Genomic DNA, 24858 nt, shown 5'->3' with positions numbered 1-24858 from the left:
CTATTGTTATTGTAGAGCACAGGTTATTGGTTTCTGGAGAAGGTGGACTATTAATAGGAACGTTGAAAATGCTAATGATGATGGTAGGGATGTCATTAGGCATAGTAATGGCTCGGTTTGATTTTATTGCAAATACTACAGTAGAACTCACTCAGAAGCAAAACCGCATAGTGGCTTGTCTAGATTATATTTTAGTAAGAAGTTCTATGCTGAATTCTTTTAATACATTTCTTTCTACACAAAGATTTTATCTTGACAGCTCAACCTAAGGTTAAAGGCTAACTGACAAATTGTCTGCTCTCCTGATAACCCAAATTCAGAACTCATTTGCTCATTAGAGAGCGATAACAACATAGGAAATGGAGGAAGGGAGATTACACTCAGGGAGCTCGCACGGCTGGACTTGAAATGCATTTCTAATTTACATTAGTTTGAGTATGTGATGCGCTTTTCAACATAATAAGTCTAAATACATGTCTGTAACACAAAAATGTAGCTTCTGTAAAGTGTTGTTACACAAAGGAGCTGTGCAGCCTGGCAATGGGGGAAATGCCCAACTGCTGTAGATACATGGAAACATGATTTTAAAGATGTTGTGAAACTATTTTGTTGCTCAAAGCTTAAAATGAGCATATTAATATTAATAATTTTAGCTGATTTACTTTTTCAACTCCCAACCCACCGCATTTGAAGTAATTACATTGTTTGCTAAACACCCTCTCAATCCTTCATGTTTTAACACCTGTCTGGTGTGGTCACATGAGAAAACTTAAAAATATATATTTTTTGTACATGGTATCACCAACGATGCAGCACTCAGATCCGTTGGGTCCTAAATGGATCTACTGGGTCATTGTGGTTACTTTGCATGCACTAAGTTTTTTTATATATATATAATTATTTATTGTTCGAAGCATTGAATACAATTTTCGCATTTTTCTTGTTAGTTCACTGTGCAGAAACAGATTTTTATAAAGTGTAGTCACCAATATTTCAACGTTTATTGTTATAGGTGGGTAGTCAATCCCCGCCACTATTTCCACCAGCGGAAATAGCGGCCCTCGCCTATTTAATGTTGCCGTTTCTGACAGCATTGAAGGCAGTTTCTGACAAAACAGATCTAAATTCAAAACAAGTCAGATCTGTTTTGTCGGAAAGGGACGCGGACTGTCGAATTCACAGCCTTTTATAACAATTTGCAGGCCGTTTTAGCCAATCCTCTGACACTTGACCAAAGCCGAAACATTAAATCAAGAGAAACAAAAACGACCTGGGACTCCAACTATCGGGACGTTCCGACAGTCAGAATCCTGGATTGAATACCTTTGAAACCTTATATTCTAATACAATTCAATCTATTACATTCACATTGTATTGTTATGATATCAATTAATTTACTCATTCTCATCCCAGAGACATGTTCTTATCTATGATTCAGTCAGGAATGTTTATCGGGTAATTTAGTTGCATGGTGGGTTTTATACCATTGTGTTACTTGAAAGCACCTTAGACTGGATTTTAATAAAGCTTTCCCATGTTTCAAACCATTGGGTTTTTTTTTTGTTTGTTTTTTATTTTCTGGAATAATGCCTCGACCCGCTCCATCCGGAAAATTTAACAGTTTCTCTATAAAAACTGCCATTGTAGGAGCAGATTTGTATATCCACATATGCAATATGCTTTTCCGTGCGCTGCTGAAACTGAAAGTAATAATTTTTTCAGGCCTTTTAAGATTCGGGTTTCTTTTGGCAATATTCCAAAAATTGCCCATTCTGGGGTCAAGTGAAAGGGTTTACTAAATGTCAAATCGTATATTGTCCTACTTTTATCCAGAATTTTTTTATATGAGAACATTGCCACATGCAGTGAAACAAATCTGCCATCGGTGCTTAACATTTATGTTCCTCTGACAAACCAAGTCTTTTTGGCAACAAATAAGTTCTAGGAAATGTTATAAAACATTTCTGTATACTGCATTATTATTGCAGGTATAGTTCTTACAGACTCCACCTATGCCCGCAGTAACATTTCTGTATACTGTATCTTATTGGAGGTATGGTTCTTACAGACTCCACCTATGCCTGCAGTAACATTTCTGTATACTGCATTATTATTGCAGGAATAGTTCTTACAGACTCCACCTATGCCCGCAGTAACATTTCTGTATACTGCATTATTATTGCAGGTATAGTTCTTACAGACTCCACCTATACCCGCAGTAACATTTCTGTATACTGCATTATTATTGCAGGTATAGTTCTTACAGACTCCACCTATACCCGCAGTAACATTTCTGTATACTGCATTATTATTGCAGGTATAGTTCTTACAGACTCCACCTGTGCCCGCAGTAACATTTCTGTATACTGTATCTTATTGCAGGTATAGTTCTTACAGACTCCACCTATACCCGCAGTAACATTTCTGTATACTGTATCTTATTGCAGGTATAGTTCTTACAGACTCCAGCTATGCCCGCAGTAACATTTCTGTATACTGTATCTTATTGCAGGTATAGTGCTTACAGACTCCACCTATGCCCGCAGTATCATTTCTGTATACTGTATCTTATTGCAGGTATAGTTCATACCGACTCCACCTGTGCCCGCTGTAACATTTCTGTATACTGTATCTTATTGCAGGTATAGTGCTTACAGACTCCACCTATGCCCGCAGTAACATTTCTGTATACTGTATCTTATTGCAGGTATAGTTCATACCGACTCCACCTATGCCCGCAGTAACATTTCTGTATACTGCATTATTATTGCAGGTATAGTTCTTACAGACTCCACCTATGCCCGCCGTTTCCATGGTTAGGTAGGGGAATCTCTCTCTCCATTTTAGAATTGACTTTTGAGTAATCAAGTGGAGAATGTAATAAATTATAATGAATCGAGATAGATTGAGGTGGTACTGGTTGTTATAATAAGTAATCTAAGGTGTTTGACAGGTCTATGGTAGTTAGCTGCTGACAAGTCTATGGTAGTTACTTGCTGTAAGACTGCGTTACTATAATGTTGAGCTTGCAGGAATGTCAAATTATGTAAAATAATAACTCCATATATTTTCCTGCTCTGTACATATGGTAAAGGTGTGCCCATACACCTGTCTTTAAGATTTCCTATATTGCTTATACCTTCTTGGTTCCAAATGGTGAAGCAAAAAGCCGCTCTACCATTCTGGATGTCTGCATTCTGTAAAATTTGTGAAAATTGCAAAGCATAGGGATTGAGATTAAGCTTTTCCATAAAATAAAACATAAATCTAGTTCAGTGGCTCTCAACCTCGGTCCTCAAGGACCCCCAGCAGTGGACATTTTCCAGGTCTCCACACAGAATCACAGGTAAATTAATTTGCTCCACCTGTGATCTTTTAAAATGTGTCAGTGAATAATGAGTGCACCTGTCCAGCTGCCAGGAGACCTGGAAAATGTGCACTGTAGGGGGTCTTTGGGGACCGAGGTTGAGAACCACTGATCTAGTTGATGTAAGTATTGGGTTATCAAGGACTACCGAGCCTAGTTTTGTATTATGCATGTGAAGAAATGCAGTCAGGTGGATTTCTGGCATAAACCCTTGTTCCAATATTGTGTCTGTGTACACTCGTGTACCCAGTCTCTTAATTGTCTTAGAATAGCTGCCTGTTTATACCATCCCACATTGGGGAAATTGATACCTACATGTGTTTTTTTCTGTTGTAATTTAAGACCCTTGACTATTTTCAGCTGAAAATCACCTAGTGTGTATGCCCCAGAGATTGCTGACTAGCGATAATGCGCGCTCCCGCATCATCGTTAGCAAGGTGGGCAATCTGCTGGTTTTACCAGCACACCTAGCGATGATGGCTGGTTTTTCAGCCATCATCGCCAAGTGTGTACAGCAGCTGGGCTGAAAGATGAAAGTCTTTCAGTCCGGCTGACAGTCCGCTCCCTCCCCCTGTTGATACTCAACCCGCCCCGCTCCAACGCCGCCTGGCTCTCCAAATCTTCAGCTGCACGGCTTCCACTTCACTGCTCCCCTGGCCGGACATAGAGCCCGGCAGGATGCCCCGCCCGGCAGAAATGCACTGAATAAAATGGCCCCCTGCTCCCACCCTTGGGATTCAAACCCAGCCCATTATGTAAATAGCCTTATAATGAAAGATTTTCAGCCAGGTCTTTCGCCTCCTGAAAATCTCTTGCTCTTTGGGGAAAATAGTTCAGTGTGTACGCTCTAATTTGCTGACAGATATATCTTTCAGAGATTTTGGCATAGTATTTTGGAATGAAAATCTTCACGTGTGTATGGGCCTTTAGTCAGACTTATTTAAGCTTTTTTACCCAAATAAAGTTACTAAAAAGCTTGTTCAATTCATATTTGTGTGATAAAAAATAGAGACAGATTTTGGAGGGTATAAAGTGATCTAGGTAGAGAGATCATTTTTTTATATGTTTTCCCTCCCCATGGGTGAGATGTACTAAGCTTAAAAAGTGATAAAATGGAGAGTGATAAACCACCAGCCAATCCATTCCTATCTGTCATTTTTCAAACAGAGCCTGTAACATGGCAGTTACGAGCTGATTGGGTGGTGGTTTTTCATTCTCCATTTTATCACTTTTCAAGCTTAGTATATCTGGCCCCTTGTATGATAGACTGAGGTGTTTCCAGCCCTGTAATTCTATTATGCACCAGTTGATAGCTGTTGAGATATTGAGTGAATAAATTTGAGATATATCTTGGGGGAGACGGACACCCAGATAGGATATAGGGGCAGATTTCTTAAGCTTGGTGAAGTGATAAATTGTCTGGTTTTTATCACCGGCCAATCAGCTCCTACCTGTGAAATTACAGGCTTGGTTTGAAAAATAAAAGGTAGGAGCTGATTAGCCGGTGATAAAAACCAGACAATTTATCACTTCACCAAGCTTAATAAATCTACCTCATAGAGTCTTATTCATTTCTGGAGTCCATTAGTTTTTGTACAACTACAGTACTTTGACTATTAAAATGCTATTGAATTTTTCAGAATTGACTCCATATCCTGACACTGTTCCAAATTGTTTGATTTTATTCATAAGAGGTCTTAAAGAATCTTTAATGTTTGAAACAATAATATAATATGTCGTCTGCAAATGCTGAAATTGTTATATTTCTCTTTCCTATCTGTATGCCTTCCACAATTGGCCAGGATTTGATTACACGTAGCATTGGGTCTAAACTTAGGTTGAAAAGAAGGGATACCCTTGTCTTGTCCCACAAAACATCTAAATCTGACTGCCTCAATATCCGTTTATTAGGAGGGACGTTACAGGTTTAGTATAGAAGAAGTTTACCAAAGCTGTAAATTCCTTCCCAAAACCACACCAAAGAAGGTTATCCTCTAAATTTTGCCAAGATACGGTATTTTGCAAACTGGTTGCCATTACCTTCGCCAGTATTTTAAAATCTACATTGGGGAGGGTTATTGGTCGGTAGGAAGATAGCAACAAAGGATCCTTTCCTTGTTTGGGTATTAGTGTAAGCTGCATTAAATTCTGGATATGAAGTCCGTTGCCTATGAATTAACCGGTAAAGTCCAAGGGGATACGGTCATATTGTCTACAGCATTTAGGTCTACAAGCAATAGTTCTACACCTCAAGGTCGACCTGCATTTAGGTCGACATGACTGAAGGTCGACATGACTTAGGTCGACAGGGTCATTAGGTTGACAGGGTCATTAGGTCGACTTTTACAAGGTCGACAGGGTCATTAGGACGACATGGGGAATTTCGACAGGCAAAAGGTCGACATGGGGACATTTGACTGTTTTATGAGTCGACATGTGCCAACGGGCGGTATTTCATGCCTTACCATCCACTAGGGCGTGGTGGGAGAATAAAATTGTGTGCCGAGCGTAGCGAGGCACCCTGCCCGAAGCATGGCGAGCGCAGCGGTGCTATGTTGATTGTGTTGACGCTTGAAAAAAATGAAAACAATTTTTTTTTTTGGGGGGGGGGAAACCCATGTCGACTTTTTCACTGTCGACCTTATGCCTGTCGACCTTATGCCTGTCGACCTAACACATTTCGACCTAATGACCCTGTTGACCTAATGACCCTGTCGACCTAACCCATGTCGACCTTCAGTCAGGTCGACCTAATGGTGTAGACCTAATGCTTGTAGACCTAAATGCAGTCTGCCGAATGATTCCAGTCCAAGTCGATTCATCCTGAAGTATCTTATAATATTCTATTGTTAGATGGTCAGGTCCCGGGGATTTGCCTAAAGACATCCCTGAGATAACTTGAGAAATGTCTTCCTCATTGATCTCTGCTTCCAATAGTTCCCTTTGTGCCTCAGAGAGTTCTGGGAGTTCCACCTCATCAAGGGGGGTATTCAATGCAGGGTCACGACTGTTGGGCTGGCCCGACAGCCATGACCCTGTTCTGTTCTCGGCCGGCTCGACACTGAATCGGCAGGCGGGATTCAAGGTCCCGTCTGGTGAATGTCGAAAAGGGGGTGTGGCTGCGAGATGCGGCTGGGAATCGTTGAGCTGCAGCCGGGAGCTCCTCAATTCCCATCGGCAGAATGTGCCCGGCTGCTTGTGAAGTCGGGCACGTTCTGCCAAGATCCCTGTTCAATGCTGTCTGGGAAGTACGCATTGAACAGGGCCCCGCCGTTATTTCCCCTGTCGGGAATAGTGGCAAGAGATTGAATACCCCCCGTGTCCCAGTTAATAATTCTGGATCAAACTGTTGCTTTTTATATAGATTAGCAAAGTAAGATTCAAACCTTGCTAAAATGTCTGAGGGTTTAGTTAGAGTGAACCCTGGGTTGTGCCCCTTTAGAAACCCTAATAGTATTCCTTGACTTTACTGGTCTCTGAATATTTGTCAGCAGTGAGCCCATACGCTTTCCCCATATAAACAGTTTATTTTTACTATATTCCATGTTAAGTTTGGCTGGTGCTAATAAGTTACTTTCCGGCGGGCTTGTTGATCTCTAATGATTCAGTACATGGGTGACTGATACGTGTGATAACCAGAAGAGACTGCCCCTTTGAGGGATTCATGTTTTTCCCTGTTCAGTTTTTGATGTCTGGATATATAAGCTAATTTTTAATATCTGAGAAAGTCTTTTAGCTTAACAAACTGGACGCCACCCAAAACAAAGTTAAAGTTTGGGGTTGTCATTGCCTAACCAGTTTAATTGTACTACATTGTTAGACGGTAATAAAAATGTAACTCAAGAAACCAGCAAGCGTCAGCTCTAAGCAAAGTGACAAATGAGAGAACATTGCGACATGAATAAATGAAGATGACTGATTTTCTGTCTGTGAGAACCCTGGGCTGGGTGCTTATCCTACAAAACTGACTCTCTGCATTGCTAGTAATTCAAGGTGGGATGAAAATTTAGAATACAGGGTTGTGGTCAAAATGTTGACATTTACAATGGACGGTGCAGAATGTCGACATGTAAAATGCCGACATTCTGTATGGACAGGCAGTGGGGATTAAGGCTTGTGCTGCTTTATGTGTAAGTAAAAGTATGTTAAGTAGTGAAGTGCTGAGTGTCTATTCTGAGGAAGACCTATAAGGAAGTAGTGCAATTATTAATGCGGGAGATAATGACTGCATCAATTTACATTGTTTTGTTTAAGTTATGGGCCTATTCCTGAACTCTCTCTTAGATGTAGTGGGTAAGTGGAATAGCCTCCCATCAGAGATGGTAGAGGCTAAGACAGTAGAACAATTTAAACATGCGTGGGATAGGCATATGAATATCCTTACAAAGAAATAAGGATTAAAAAGGGTTGAGATTATCTGAAGGGTAAAAAAGGGGCAGACTAGATGGGCCAAATGGTTCTTATCTGCTGTCAAATTCTATGTTTCTATGTATGTAGCATGAATTAGAGACTGATTAAATGCGTGGAACAAGGACAGGAGTCAAGAATGACACCTAGGCAATCTGGTTGTAGGGTACGGTTGGTTGTTGAATTATCAGCAGTGGTAGAGATGTCCGGTTGGTCATTTTTTTTTTCTCTCCTTACAGATGCAGCAGAAAGAAAGTGCATGGCTTTTATGGATGGAGGACCCAAAGTGGCCTCAAGAGATCGTAGAGTGGCTCAGAGTGCCATGGGAAGCTGAGTACCACATACACTTCAACCAGATTATTCATGATACACCGGAGTCCTATTCACCTTGTACAAGGTAGACCTTGTAATCAGAATTACTCTGGCACAGCGGGTTTGTGTTTATCGGACGTAAGCTGTATGGTGACAGGCTGGCGTTCCTGGATACCTACAGATGTATCTCACAAGAGGTGAGAGACCCATCTTCGAGAATTGTATTACGGAACATGGGCAGAGAGGAAAGAGCGTTGGAGGATTTTGCACACTTTTTTTTTTGTAATTGCTGAAAATGTCTGTCTTGTTTTAATAATATGTAATAAAGTTTCTACCCTGTTTTAGAACGTCTCCTGTAGAACACATATTAAAGTATATAAATGTTATATCAACACTCACTGCACCCATCCATCCGGCTCTCACTTGAAAGCATAATCATATAGAATGATTTATTGTAGAAAGATTTATTGAATGAACAGTAACAGGACAAGAATGCAACAGCTGCTTTACCTACCACTGGAAGCTTTCTTTAGGAGCCAGAAGATTTTGTGAATCAATCAATCAAATCATTTATTGTCACTACAACATTATAAAAAATGTTAAATTAAATAGCAAAATACTCACAATTCACATAATGATGTTAAAAATACAAACTTACAATAACAGATTGAAAGAAACTATTACAGAAATGACCTAAAAATCCAACTTTGCACGTAAACGCGCACCAACCTGGAATTTTTGTCAGTGGAAATGGTGGCCCAGTGAAAACTTGATTCTTACTTAGGAATCGAGCAAAGTTTTGAGTGGGTTAAACCTAGGTAACGATACGTGGAAACGTCTCTTACTCTGGGCAGGGAAGGCTGCCATTGTGCAGACACCTCCCACTGCCCATCATTCCGCTGCTGACAACTTGTCCCCCTGCCGGTGGCTGACCAACCTGCCCCTCTCCCCTGCGGGTGCCTGCCTGCTACTGACCTCCTGCTGGTGACTCCCTGCCCCCCTGGTTTCCAGAGTTTCTCTTTTCAGTGGAAAAGTGGAGGTCAACCTGGGAAAATAGGGCAGTGGAATCGGGGACCATGGAAGGGAAGCCATCAAAATGTGTGATCCAGGATTTTGGTGGAAAAACTACTAGACAACCATAACGTTTCTCAAAAGGCAACAAGGAATGAATAGCACGGATAACTAGGGTCAGAGATTACCTTGTTAGCCTTTGTTTTACTCCTCTTAGCAAAAATGGCATCCATTTTAGGCAAAGATTGGCCAATCATTTTCTCTGCAGCCTTAACTATCTAAACATATGTCCAGTAGAGGCAGTGTTTCTCTAATGAAATCTAGGAGACACAATTACAGATGACACTCGTGTACAACGAAATAAATGACGTAAAACAAAGAATAAGTACAGTACACTGTATTTTGAGGTTTGCAACACAAATTGAACTCTGTGGCACTCTGCACTTTGCCGTGGCACTTATGACTAATTTGGGAGTGGAGATCTCAGCATTAATATGGACTCAGAACTGCTATTTCCAGTTTCCCGTTTCCTAGTTTCATATGCGTCTGTTCCTCTTTTGTGCCCTTTACTTTCAGGCAAGCTCCAATTTCTCAATCCTATTTTCACTGTCAGTTGACACGGCTACAAAGCACTCAATGTCTGGGGCTTGCTGGTTCCTTTTCCTGTGCAATGTTGTACACCGCGCGTTTCCACTGGGCACATTTTCCTTGCAGTTGTTAGCCTCAGCAGTTACATCATTTTGAGGTTAGGTAAATGTTAGCACAGAGTTTAAAGACACTGATATTGGTGTTCCTGGGATGCTCGCTAGAGGCTCTGGTATATATCGCATTGTCCTCTGCTTGTGTCACATTGTAAATAAATAAACTTTGCTGCCTGGACAATCTCTTATATAGGGCATACATATTCTGCAGCGCTTCACAGAGAATATTTGAACATTTCCATCAGTCACTGCCCCAGTGGAGCTTATAATCTATATTCCCTACCACGGGCACACACACACACGTGGTCTAGGGTTAATTTTGTTGGAAGCCAATTAGCCTACCAGTATATTTTGGATTGTGGGAGGAAACCCATGCAAGCACGGGGAGAAATACAAACTCCACACAGGGCCATGGTGGCAATCTAACCCATGACCTCAGTGCTGTGAGGCAGTAACACTAACCATTACACCATCCTTGTAAGCTCTGCTGGGCGATGAGACCGAATACACTATATACTAAATAATAAGTCATTGTAGTTTTATTTATTCTAAAACTTAAGGTATTATTGACTGCATATATGTATTGATGGGCTTACTATCATTGGACTAATAAAGGTTATATTTGCCAGAAATCTGGATTATGGGGTACATTTACTAAGATGTGTATTCTACTTCACATGTGATGTTGCTATGGGCAAACCAATCTACTTATTTATTCAGCACCCTCTATAAGATAGACCGCATCTGATTGGTTGCCCATAGCAACATCACATGTGAAGTAGAATACACATCTTAGTAAATTTCCCCCATTATATGTTTTCTCTCAGGAAACCAAGCAGTATTTTGTTGGTATTGTGTAAATATACCTTTATTTGTTATTGCAGTATGTTTCTGCCTGAAACAACTGCAGACGTATACAGGGACAAGTGTTTTCCTGAAGTGTGGCATTTGCAGGATGTTTTCTTAATCTGGAAGGACTTGCTGTTCTAATACAAGCAATTTCCTGATTCCTTTAGTTTAACCTATTAAAGGGCTGCGCTCTCTGGAATTTTCCCTTAGATCTGGTGCAAGCTCTGTTATATGATAAAGAGTTATTTCTGCAGACAGATTTTCTGGAGTGCAGATGGTGCACAAAGTGTATGTCTCACACGGTCTTTTGTATTAATAGTGACCTTCGCAGAGGTGGACCCAGGGCAACTGCAATGGTACTGGTTCTTCCCCAGTGAGGAGGGGATGTGGGGGTGCAGGGGAGGAGGTTGCTGACCTAAAAACACTACAATATGGACCTATATACATCCTATTGTATGAAATGGCAATTAAATTGAGGTTTCAACCTACCCCATTTTTTTTTCACTATTTCTTTTTAATTTAAGTATTACTTTTTGTTTTTCGTTACACATAGCTTTTGTTCGTTCTCGTATTAAAAGAGTTTGGATAATATACATTAAGTGCACTCTTACGCGTTCATAGCAAATGCACATTGAGCAAAAATTCCATGGTTATAAATACGCAGGATGAACGTTTGAGTAACATAGGGGCAGATTTATTAATACTGGTGAAGTGATAAAGTGGCCAGTGATAATGCAGCAGTCAATCAGTTAATAACTGTAATTTTTCAAACCCAGACTGTAAAGCTGGCCGTCACAGGACGTCAGCCACCCGATGTCTTCGTCCTAGCACTCGTAAACAAAACTCCGTTCCGACTGACTTGCTTGCAAAGGCAGCAGAAATCATTCTATAGTCGGCAGGGGGGAGGAAGGGGCAGTGTTAATCCACTCGCTAAACAGCGAAGGACCGCTGCTTAGCGAGCATTAATGAATTCCAGTACCCCCAATCTACACTAGCCATGAATGGGTATTTGTGCTAAAGCGGTATTTCACATGCACATATTTAAAAAAGTGTTGATCCATCACCATAGAAATATAAACATTTCCGGCTACTGAAAGAAATTAGGACCCACATATCTTCTAGTGCTTTGGACAGATAGGACTATTCTCTCTTAGGCCGATATTCAATGACCTCCGCTCATTGATTGGGGGTAATTGTCTGGCTGGTGAGCCAACTGACCTGATATTGCAATCAGAGACTGTATTTTCCTTGGAGAGTTGGATAGTGAATTTGTCTTTTAAAACCTGACTTAAAATAAGGCATTTATAGGCATGTTTACAATAAAAAAAAAAAATTTTGTTGTTCGACAAAGTCAATAAAAAAAAAAAAAAAACACAAGATTCATCAAAAACTGTATTATGGCTAAAACTTAGCTGTGCAAACTATTTAAAATTATTATTTTTGTTAATAGTTTGTTTTAAATATTACATTTTAATCTTTTTTTTTTGGGGGGGGGAGAGATTGTTGCTGCAAATGACACTTGGTGCACAATGTTTTACGCCCATCGCCATTGTTTATTTATGTAAGCTGCAAGTTATCCATTAATTGTTGGGGAGTTCGGAATAAACTGTCAATGTAAGTAAAACAAAATCTGCTGTTACATATGTGAGAAAATAATAGGATTATTACAGAGCAGGAACAGCTGTTGATGGTCTTTGGCTAACTTACATTTGGAAGCTTATTACTCCAAATGGGTGGTCTAATTTAAGCAATTTGTAATTTTTCTCTACAAGAACCACAATTTAACCGCTACTCTACAATAACACTTGCGGATTAAAGGACAGCGGAAATGGGGGATTACTCTGGTTGACTTATTCAGATGCGAATTTGCACCCTTGCGATTCGCCACACCCCGCCTTGTGAATGGTGACCGGCTGGTGGATTTGCATGTAGGGTTTGCATCTTTGTGGTATCGGCCCCATCATTCGATGGTTGGTGGCCATCAAATGATGACGAAGGTGCGCGCAATATAAAAGTGACTTATTATATGCGTGGACGCTCGGGGGAAGTGGGCCGATAGCTGACATCCGGTGATGTTAGATGGCTGCTCCCCGCACTTGCGTTATTTGCTATTAGCATGCGAACGCCCAACGTTCTCATAGGAATGTCCAGAAATGCTGGGCGTTCCCATATGCTAATGGGCCAGCATGACACCCCAAGCAAGGATGGGTGCGTGCACCCAGCGAACAGATTGTTCACCGTGGATGCACGCACACTCCACATGCACAGAAATGCACAATAACAAAACGGTCACCGTACAAACGAGCGACCACAGCAAACGGACCATTCATCCATGGACCATTGCAAACTGGACATGTGATTGGGCAAACTGCCTTTCCAATAGCATATAAATGCCAGCTGCAACAGCCAAACTCACCTCACTCGCAGTCCAGTCTCACAGTGCACTTGCTGTTATATGTCTGCAGCCCTATGGGGCTACCAAACAAAAAAAAAATTCTGGATCTACCATGAGTGCGACAGAGCCACAGTTTCCTGAATTTGCGAGGATAAGTTAATTCATTGACCCCTCTGTGTTTTTCTTCAATTATGTAAAGTGATCTGTCCACTTGGAATCATCATGTTTACAGTATTAGAAAGCTTCAAAGGCCAATCCTATCCAACCTCTAAAATGTATTTTGTTTCCAGTGAAAGGGCAAAGTTACAGCAGGTCAAAGGGCATAAAAAATAATAATAATAAAGCTCAGGAATTAAGTTTTGGGTTACTGAGCTGATGAGGGATAGGAAACATGTTTTAGGAGATAACTAGCTGGCTAATCAGCATATAAACCTTCCCTTCCTGGTCTGGCATACCATTGTTGAGGCTGACCGTGTATACAAGGTTGCAAATCATAGTAAAAATGGAAGTGGAGATCAAAGGTGCTATGCCGCAATAGACATATAATGTATTGCAGAGAAAATCAACCAATGTTCCTAAATATAGTATTCTTAAGGTGCCCATACACTGGTGAGATGTATCTCAGCAATTGGTTGCATGCAATTTGCTTACTATGTGGGTGGGACCTTCCTGGGGGACAGGATTGCATAAAATACACTGTATGCGCTCCTTTTCCATGCAATGTATCCAGTGGCGGCTCTTACCAGTATAGAGGAAGGGGGCTGCCGCAATGCGCCCCCCTCCGCTGCCATCCACGTTCAGCCGTGCTCCCCGGCTGCACGCGCTCCCGTCCCCTGCACGGGGCCAGCGCATGGGCAGTACCTTCATACATACTGCGCATGCGCTGGCCCAAGCCTCCGGGGCTGCCTTTGAAGCAGCCCCCAGAGGCTTGATCGGGTCCCCGGGTTCCGGCGCATGTGCAGTATGGTCCGCGGTACTGCGCATGCGCAGAACCCGTTTTGGGGGCTGCTGTGCATTTGCACAGAGAGGCATCCCGGAGGGAGGGAACACCTCCCAATGGGATGCCTTGAGTGACTGTCAGGTTGGACTTCCAATAGGAAGTCACTGCCAGTTACATTGAAGCCAGAGCAGTCTCACAGACTACATCTGGCTTCACTTGAGGCAGAGAGAGTGGCGGATATTACCTTGGGGGGGGGGGGGGCTGCAGCCCCAAGGTAAAAATTGCCACTGAATGTATCTCATGCGATCCTATTAGGGCTGAACGGGTCGCAAGAAATCTTTGTGGCAGCCAGTGAGATCTGCGATTGAGATGTGAGGCGTTGTTGCGTGCATCACATTGCAATCGCACCAAAACCACCTGCCATGTGTTGTTACTCAATGTTCTTGAATACTTTTTGTATGTTGTTCATCCAAACTGCATGAAAGATGAGAAGATTTAGCAAACGATCCATAGGAACACATATGGGATCTTTAAAGAGAAATCTTTGGTACAGTTGTATGCTTGCCTGAAATCTTTAGTCCAGGACAGACAAAAGATTTCAAGGCCACATCTTCACAGATCTTTCTAGTTTGTGTGACTTAAGGTCCATACACACTGGGCAACTTTGCCCAGCATGTATGGACAGTGATGATTGCATTCATCGCTGGGGGGAAAGCTGCTCAGTGCATACACACTGAGCGGCTTTCCCCCTGCCCGGCGCCGACAGAGGGGGGAGGGCGGCTTTGCATAAAGCAGTGCTATGCAAAGCCGCCCTCAAAGCTGTTCAACTGCTGGTATAACCAAGCAGCTTTCCCGGTGATGATGCGGGAGCGTGCAGCAGCGCTCACCGCTGATCGCCAGGGCATACACACTGGGAGGCTTTGAGCTGAAACCTGCTGTTTTTAGCAACTTTCAGCTCAAAGTCGCCCAGTGTGTATGGGCCTTTACAGGTTTCCTTTGAGAGCTACTGTGCAGAACATGAGATCTGATCTCTGCTTCTGGTGTCCAAGCAGACAGAGAATGTACAAGGATTTCTTTGTACGTACACCCGGAGCACTGCATGCACTTGCGTAGAAAGAGCGTACGTTGTGAAGTGAGCGGGCAAAGTATGTGTGCTGCTGACTTCCCATTCATATATGTGAGCATGGATTCGGTATGGAATCCCGGCGGTCAAAATCCCGACAAGGGGGGACGTGGATCTACTCAACCGGCCAGATCTTCTGTGCCAAGGGCCAATCTTTCATCCAGATCCAGCAATATTCTGCTTAAAGGTATGGAGATTGAGTGGAAAATCCTGAAACAATATAATTTGTCCTATCAAGTCATGAGCATGATTCTAGAGGCAAGACAGAAAGTTTCATCCTAAGCGTATTATAAGATATGGCTCAAATTCCTGGTCTGGGGACAATTTAGATAGAACTTTGCCGAGACACCAACTGCAAAGGTACTACAATATCTATTTGAAGGATTTGAAATGGGGTTGGCAACTGCTACCATTTAGGCACAGATTTCAGCTCTTAGGGCCTTATTCTGCTTGGTGCGGTCCGTTACGAATTCTTTCGGAGGGCGCATTTTAGCTGTCTGCCCATGCGTAGGCAACGCAATGCGCATGTGCAACGTAGTGTCTCCGCACTCGTTCTCGCCAATACCGTCCAGAAATTTGCACCGAATTGGCTCGGGAAATATGGGCGTAATATGGGCGTCATGTGGGCGTACACAAGGGCGCGGTTTCAAAGTGGGCAAAACTGGGCGTAAACGTGGGAGTGCACTAAATGTGGTAGGCGTGCATTCGGACAGGATACCGACTGCAAGCGAACCAACATAAGCAAGTTTCAGTTTGCGGAGAGCACTTGTTCATGCGCTACGCACCTGAAGCACTCTCAGCTGACCACAATACAATCCACTCCTCTACTCATTAGTGATTAATTACACTCTTTTCACAGGTTCAATTGAAACCACTAAGACAGGTAAAGGGGCAACAATGAAGTAATACCACTTAACATGATGTAAGGGTTAATCTAAAGTGCTAGTAATGTGTTTAAGCATCAATTAGGAATTAATTGATTACATTTAAAAATTATCAATTTGTTATGAGGTTGGCTAACTGGATAAGTGTGCCATGTTGCAGAAGCATGAGTTCCGAATAGAGTAGTGAGGTTTGCGGAAATACATAAACTCGGTGCGTACGGCCAGCTTCCCATCCGTTCGGACGCTGTAAGACCGTGCAGAATCTTTGTGTTCCCACCGCACACGCACGTTTGGATGTAGTCCGAAGACACTCCCTCTTCTTAGTGAGTCCGTCCGAAGGGATGCGGACAAGCTGTGGGCGTGTATTCTTAGAATGTCCGCACGGCGTGGCGTTCGGACATTTCCGAAAGAATTCGTAACGGACCGCAATAACCTGAATAAGGCCCTTTGTGTACTGCTTGATCGTAAGCTGGCAGAGGAGATGGTTAAAAAGTTTTCAAGAGCGATGAAGAGAATGCTTCCTCCCTTGAAGTCTTTAGTGGCACCCTGGGACCTGAATTTAGTACTCTTGGTTCTATCAAAATTTGAACCATTGACAGAAATTCCAATGAAGCTCCTCACTTGGAAAGTGGTTTTCCTAATAGTTATCGCTTCAGCAAGAAGAATAAGCGTGTTGCAGGCTCTGTGGATAGAGGAGCCGTACCTGGTCATATTCCCAGACAGAGTGGTGTTGAGGACGAATCCAGACTTTTAACTTTCAGCCTTTCACCTTAACCAAGACATCACCTTGGTAAGTTTTTTTTCCGAGTCCAGAAAATGGAGAGCAAAGGTCTTGGCATATGCTAGATCTTGTTCGAGCGATATCCATATACTTGGATAGAACCAGTAATTTCTGGACCACTAAGCATCTCTTTGTGATTCCAGAAGGGCCAAGAAAGGGTCTGAGCCCAGCTAAACAGGCTATTTCCAGATGGATCAGAGAGATGATCGTGTATGCCTACAATCAAGAGAACAAGGAAGTACCCTATATTGAAGGCACATTCCACTAGGGCAACTTCTACATTTTGGGCGAGAAAGGCCAAAGCCTCAGTGAAGGAGATCTGTCAGGCGGCAACATGGTCTTTGGTCCATACTTTCTCTAAGCATTATGCTCTAAATGTATTATCTGCCCACTTTGGGAACCGTGTTCTTGAGGAAGCTCTGTTATAGTCCACTATATAGACCACTTCATAGTCCACCTTCTTCTGACATATATATCTGGAAGCTAAAGACTGCTAAGCCTGTTATCAAGTCTGTCAAAAACTGGTCACTCGAGGCTAAAACAAAGCTCCAGGCCTGCTTCGACTGCACTGACTGGACGCTGTTTGAAGCCTCTGACAAAGAGGAACTAGCAGATGCTGTCACATCCTACATCAGCTTCTGATAGGACTTATGTGTACCAACCTAGCTAATCAGATCCTTCAACAACAACAAGCCATGGTTCGGTAGCCAACTCAGGAAACTCCACCGAGCCAAGGAGGAGGCATACAGCAGAGGGTACAGGGCACAGTACAAAGGAGCCAGGAACTCCTTGACTCGGGGTATCAAACTCGCAAAAAGGGATTATACAAACAAACTGATGCACAACCTCACAGCAAAGGACCCTGTGGCAGTATGGAAGGGCATGCAAACCATCACAAATTACAAGAAAGCCCAACCACAGTCTGAAACCAGTCATGAACTTGCAGAAGACCTGAACAAGTTCTACTGCAGATTTGAGCAGGCCATACCTCCCCCACTCCATCACACGCCCAGGCCCTCCACGTGGACCAAGGCGAAGTAGAAGCAGTACTCAAAAGAATAAAACCTAAGAAGGCTGCGGGACCATATGGTGTGTCGCCATCCAGCCTTAGGACCTGTGCAGCTCAGCTCACCCCCAGATTTAACAACAATATTCAACTCCTCCCTGGACTTGTGCAAGGTTCCTGCCTGCTTCAAACGCTCTATCATCATCCTGGTCCTCAAGAAAACACCCGCGAAGGACCTAAATAACTTCAGGCCAATTGCACTAACCTCAAAAGACTAGTACTGAAGCACCTGAGAGAAGTGACCAACTCTCACCTTGACCCCATGCAGTTCGCCTACTAGGCAAACAGAAGTGTAAAAGATGCGGTCAGCCTCGGGCTGCACCATATTTTACAACACCTCGACCACTCTTGCACCTATGCGAGAGTCCTATTCGTGGACTTCAGCTCAGCATTTAACACCATCATCCCTGGCATACTGCAGCCAAAACTCCTCTCCTTAAGAGTCCAGGATCAACATGCTCATGGACAGTGGACTTTGTAACAGCAAGGTGGTCAAAGCCGGCACCACCTTCTCCAGCACACGAACAGTCAGTACTGGAGCCCCCCAAGGATGCGTCCTCTCCCCTCTGCTCTTCTCTCTCTGCACGAATGACTGCACCTCAGCTGAGCAGTCATTGAAAAATCATCAAATTCGTATATATGTGTGTGTGTGTGTGTGTGTGTGTGTGTGTGTATCTCCTACATATTTGTCATCTGTTACAGTATTTGTCTGTTTGTTTGTTCGGTATGCATTCGGACTGATTTAGACTAAACCAACACGAGGTGACTTAATTGGGTCCATGACCACTAAGACCCTCAATCCTGACCCTGTGGGGGTTTCAAAACAGAGGTCATGCCACTACACAAAGGTCCTTATTCTGGTTTACTCACAAAGGCAAATTCCTTCTCAAATGGACAAAACCATGTGCACTGCAGGGGGTGGGGGCAGATGTAACTTGTGCAGAGATAAATAGATTTGGGTGAGATATTTTGTTTCTGTGCAGGGTAAATGCTGACTGCTTTATTTTTACACTGTAATATAGAGCTCACTTTGAAGTGAAACCCCACCCAAATCTAATTCTCTCTGCACATGTTACATCTGCCCCACCTGCAGTGCACATGGTTTTGCCCATTTGGAAAGGAATTTGCCTTTGCGAATGAACCAGAATAAGGGCCAAAGTGGATTAAGCAAGGCCTTCCACTAGATGGATTTTGATGGAAATGTCACAGATGGGTGACAAATGGTCTAGGATGCCTAGCTAAGTGCTTTAGTTCATGATGTGACTTCTACCAAAGAAATGTACAAAATTCAAAAAATACCCCCCCCAAAAAAAAAAAAAGATTGCTGCTCAGAGAAAGTCTGGCCATTATGGCTACAAGCGAAGCACCATCAACACAAATGACACTGGGCAGCCACTTCCTGGGCCTGTTGCTTAAAACAAGAGAAGGATAAAGTTCAAGTAATGCTAATGCACAACCAAACGCAAGCAACGCCGGGTACCTCAGCTAGTAATTCTATATCAACAATGTTTTATTACTGCATTAAATAAACCACAAAGTACATAGATGGACAATCCTAAAATCAAGCTAAGCTAACTTTTCATTCATAGAATATGTAAATAGGTTCCCTGGAAGCCTGGCGCCCAATGTCAATGGCTATGTTGCCTAAAAAGCCACTGTATTGTCTTCTTACACAAAGAGACTGGCTACACCCAAAAACTGACACACTACCTGTTGAAAACAAATCGCCATTAGCAGAATCTCTTGTAATAACACACCAAGACAACACTTCAAATGATCCCAGACACAGGCATCATTGTCTGTGTCCTGTACCTTTTCTAATATGTTATGTCTAAACAACCAGTATCATATAGTCTTTGGCCATCGATAACAGGAAAATCTCTGTTTAGGTTCTTTATTAGAAACATAAGGTGTCATTTTTCCACCAGTCATGAAACAATGGGATTATTGTAAGCCAATACCAGGTAAGAACAGAACACAATATACACTGGTATATACTATTGACAGCGCCACAGTTGGTTTTACAAAGCTAAAGTATCAAGCTAGCTTTGTGTAACACACCAGTCACACATTTGCAACCTCTTCAACAACTAAAAAACACTTTTGCAATACATATGTGTCTTTAGATATGTTTACAGAGAAACCAAATCTTCCTCGGAAGCAAAACCTAAATGTTTCTGACTTTTCCCAGCACACCTCCCACCAGCATAACTATCAGCTGCACAGGAGAAGGAACAGGGAATAGAAATTGAGTAACTGAAGATAATTGAGAATGAAACATCAGACAACAAAAGTGCTACGTATTACTAACAGGAAGCTGACAAAGGTATTATTTTATTAACTATATGATGCCTGTGTATGATTCTGTAGAGTTGTGTGATATAAAGAATTCAAGGTGACTGCAAAGTAGTGTTACAAATGTGTTTCCGTGCATGACACATCTTTCACATTCAAAAAATGTATAATGTACTTTTTATTTGCATAAAAAAACCTGGAAACAATAAAACTACTTTGCTAGACGACACAGAGGCTAAATCTGAGGTGCTTCGGCTTTTTCTCACAAGTTAAATCTGCGATTTTGCACTTGTTTAAAACTCGAATGGTCATTGTCCACTCGTATTCCGTTTTTGGAGACAGGTGCAGGGGTTCTAGGTAACTTATCTACTAAATAGCCTTCCCCTGACGGCAGAGTGGGCTCTGCTGGGAGCATTTCCTCCCAATACGCCTGACAGCAAAAAGATGATGCTTATAATCTCAGCTGTTGCCCGCAAATGTATTCTACATCAGTGGATCCATGCGGACCCTCCATCCATCCTATTATTCAGGGCTAAACTTTTTCATATCTTTCATATGGAATGGATAGAGACATCCCTCCAGAAGGAAGAACGCACAGAGAACTTCTTTCAATTATGGGAGGGTTTTATTGAATCCCTATCAAACAATCTTAAAATACAGATTGACATATGTTTTAGATCAACACAATGGTATGAAACTAGAAATCTCTTGGGAGATGCTCCTCTGGACCTTCCAACAGGCCAATAGCCATCCTGAACTCAGGGGGCCTCCAAACCGTGTCCACACACATAGCTATCGCCTGTGTAAGAAAGAACAGAATTAAAAAATTGTAACGTACATTACTGTAACCTGATTTACATTATCTCTTTCTTGTTGTAACAAATACAAATATGTTTACTGAATGTAATAATTTAATGCTCAATCCTGAATAAAAATATTTTGAAGAAAAAAAAACTCGAATGGTCTTTCACTGCATTTGTAATACAAGTAAGACACTAGGCATCTCTCCACGTATAGGGTAGAAAGATGCCAGGTGTAGGATTACAATCTAGTTTGAGTTCTCCACGTACCCCCAAAACGTAATGTCTTCAGAATTTCTATCTGTAGAAGCAGGTGGTACAGTATAATTAATGACCTAGCAAACAAAAGATCAATTCACTAGAAATCCACAAAACATGACCTGTGCGAGTGCATGAGAAACACTCGTGGTTGATTTGAGAACTATACTTATTCATTTATTTACAGTTTCTTATATAGCGCAGCATATTCCGTTGCGCTTTACAATTGGAATCTGGTGTATTGTAAGCCAGATCTAACCTCTAGTTCTATTGTTGCTGTCAGGGCACAGCTGGGTGAATGGCTGAAGCTGGGTACATACTAAGTGATTTCAGGCTCGATCTTGCAGATCAGAGTGACATCCTGTATCTGATACAGCATCTAGTGTGTTTCCAGCATATGCACGCTCCCGCATGTCACTGTTGACAACCTTTGTTGGCATTGTAGCAGAGACAATGGGGGATATCACCAGTGATGACATACTGCAGAATGCAGCATGTCTCGTTGGTGGCACCCCACCATTGGACTTAGTATTAACAAGAGTGTATGTGCTTGCCACATACAAGCTCCCATCAGCAGTGATGTCGGGTTGAGCACACATCGTCCAATGTGTGCCCAACTTAAGATGCAGAGAAACCAAGAGTTGGATTTATTAATGGCCAGATGTACTAAGCTTTGAAAAGTGATAAAATGGAAAGTGAAAAACAACCAGCCAATCATGTCGTAACTGTCATTTTCCAAACTCAGTCTGTGACATGACAGGTAGGAGCTGATTGGCTGTTTGTTTATCACTCTCCATTTTATCACTTTTTAATCTTAGTACATCTGGCCCCCAATCTTTGTATTGACAATTGGGCAGTGCCAGCCAGGGCCGGCAACAGAAATCTTGGGGCCCTGTATGCTGATATTTCTGGGGCCCCCCATCCCCTCAATACCAAACCTTAATTTCTTTATTACTCGTGGGACAGACGGACTGCTGGGCATGCGCTCACACAGCAGCAAATCCTCCCATAAACCTTTTGTGAGGCCAACTTTGCCACACACAATTCTCTTCCTTCCCCTAATTCAAAGCAGCAAATACATGGGCGGACTGACAGAGCATAGTTCCACTCCAGAATAAGATTTTTTTATTTTTACTGAAATTTTGGTTAAATTATTGGCAATTTGGCAAATGTATGTTTTTACAAGTGTGTTTTATATGGTGTGTGTGTGTGTGTGTGTTTATATGGTAGTCCTGGCACTCTGACTGTGTCTGCAAAGACTTGGGTGCCCCTCAATCCAACAAGGGAGGTATATACACAGCAAAGCTGAGGGCACTCACAAGATTTTCAATACTGCATGGCAGCAGTTTTCAATAAATAACTCAAATGGACATACATCTTTGTGCTTTGAAGTTTTCACATATTTTGGTATTTTTTTCTTTCATGTAACCCTTATCTGCCCCCCAGAAGCTGGTTACCTGGTGTAGGAGAGCAGACAGGAGGCTGGCAAGGGAAGCCAGAGGCAGGTTGGGGCGAACAGCAGAAGCCTGGGATAGAGAAGGGAGGAGCATGGGGACAGGAATGTATACTTGGTCACCCGCTGCCCGCAGTGCAGAAAGTGCACTCAGACTCTGAACAGGTGAACAGCTGATGAGCTAGGCAGGGCAGTAGTACAGGCAGCTGCGGCGACAGGGGGGATCAAAGGCAGCAGTGGCAGCCATGCTCTGTCACTGGGGCCCCTCAGATCGTCGAGGCCCGTCACAGTTGTCCCCCTTGACCCCCCCTGTCGCCGGGCCTGGTGCCAGCTCTGTATACTGGGATATACAGTAGGACAAAAGTAAATATTTGAAGTAGCGAGTAGATGAAGGTGTTATGCTACATTTAGCAACTGTGATATTTGCAGTTTACCCCTTTTACACCAAAATCCCTGGTCGGACCCTGGTCTTTGAACACAGGAGTTTCCAGGGTTGGACCCACCTTCATACCCAATTTACACAGCACTGTGACCCAGGTCTGCACCGTTTACACTGAACCTGGGTCAGCCCTGCTTTTCCCTATGGATGACATTAAAAATGTCCATTTTAGGACTAATAAACTGCCATCCAACTTTCCCTTAATGATTTAAAATAAAAATTAAAAGACATGACAAGTTAGCATTGAAAAATGTTGGTTTGTTTATTTTGTAAAATATTTTTCTAAAAGTTTTATTCAGTGCTCAAGCACACATAGCGGTATAAAAGTGCAGCATCACCCATGTGCTCCCCCCAGCCCCTTCCCCTGCAGCAGCAGACCGAATCTCCCATGTGCTCCCCCCCGACCCCCCCCCCCCCCCCCCCCCAAAATATATATAAATGATACTGCATCCAATTATGAATTCTGTGTGCACTGCCCATATCCTTCCTGGCTGCTGTCTTTTGCCACTGCAGCGCACTGTGGAAAGGTATCCAGCACTTCTGGTATCCTTTCAGCACTACCTGGATGTCCCAACCTGGGTTGGGACCATTTACGCCGCCTACGACCCAGGTCCAACCAGTGTTCAACCCTGGTCAGGACCTGGGTAGGAGACCAGTGTTGCTGGACCTGGGTTGGCGCCTTTTACACCAACGCTGACCTGGGTCCGACCTGGGTCCAACCTGGGTTATTCCTTGGTGTAAAAGGGGTATAATTAGAACTTAAAAATTGAACATAATGGGGCAGATGTATTAAGCCTTAACAAGAGATAAATGCAAGTGTGATTATGAGAGATAAACGTCCAGCCAATCAGCTCCTTACTGACTTTTTTCAAACACAGCCTGTAACATTGCAGTAAGCAGGTGATTGGCTGGGCATTTATCTCTCCTTATCACCCTTGCATTTATCTCTTGTTAAAGCTTAATACATCTGCCTACAACACGTGTATCCATAAAATATCATTTAAAACCCGCCGACTGCCAGACAGACAAATCAACAGATGTTCAGACACCTTGAATCACTGAAAGAAATTAGAAAAGTCATCAGCCTGATGGTCAGCAACATAGAGTCGGGACCAATGTTCCCTCTAATTTTACGAAGGCTGTGTGCGGCTAAAGATTTTGGCTGTGCAACTTTGGAATGAAATTTACATTTTTGTGCGTCACTTATATACAACTGGAAAATGACATTCAGCATTTGTGTTAACTTTACTTCAAAATGATATTAAACATTTAAACATTCAAAATACAGTACACAATGTAGTTAATGGGTGAAACCCACATGAATTGAGTCCACAACTGCAAAAAGGAACCACTGCTGCTTTGTGCGCTAAGTTGTAATGTCTGTGCGCATGCTCGTCAAGGTGTGTGCGCGCGCACGTGCGCACAGCTTAGAGGGAACACTGGTCGGGACCCCATGCTGAGAAGGTTGGGACCCACTTTGGGGTCAGGACCCACAGTTTGAGAACCGCTGCTTTAAACCAAGATGCTTATGAATTACGCAGTTTTGGTGCCTGGCTGACAAACCTGCATTTCACCTTGTTTTAATTAATCACAATACCTGAGTAATCCAGGAGTGGTTTCTTCCTGGTGATCCAGTTTCTTCCCACACTAGGTAAATTAGGTACTATACAGTTTCCGTGTGCGACTTGATGATGCATCTTTTACATTCAAAAAAATTTAAAATGTGAGGACATGGGAATCCCCGACTTGCCCTGAAGCCGGAGGTCCAGTGAAATGC

The 24858-nt window shown here is 42.7% G+C and overlaps 1 protein-coding gene across 3 annotated transcripts in view; it reads left to right on the top strand.

The window, feature by feature from the left end:
- The window catches only part of STK11IP (serine/threonine kinase 11 interacting protein), an 87406-nt gene extending 78967 nt beyond the window's left edge, over positions 1-8439 (top strand). For all 3 annotated transcript variants that reach the window (XM_083153811.1, XM_083153810.1, XM_083153809.1), the window contains one exon: positions 8014-8439. In XM_083153811.1, the coding sequence (XP_083009937.1) occupies positions 8014-8175 (162 nt within the window). In that variant the 3' untranslated portion in view covers positions 8176-8439. The remainder of the gene's footprint in view (positions 1-8013) is intronic.
- The last annotated feature ends 16419 nt before the right edge of the window (positions 8440-24858 follow it).

The sequence above is a fragment of the Crinia signifera genome, chromosome 7 (genome assembly GCF_055691185.1).
Source record: "Crinia signifera chromosome 7, ASM5569118v1, whole genome shotgun sequence".
Taxonomy (NCBI): Eukaryota; Metazoa; Chordata; class Amphibia; order Anura; family Myobatrachidae; genus Crinia; species Crinia signifera.
This window is presented reverse-complemented; position numbering and strand designations above follow the sequence as displayed.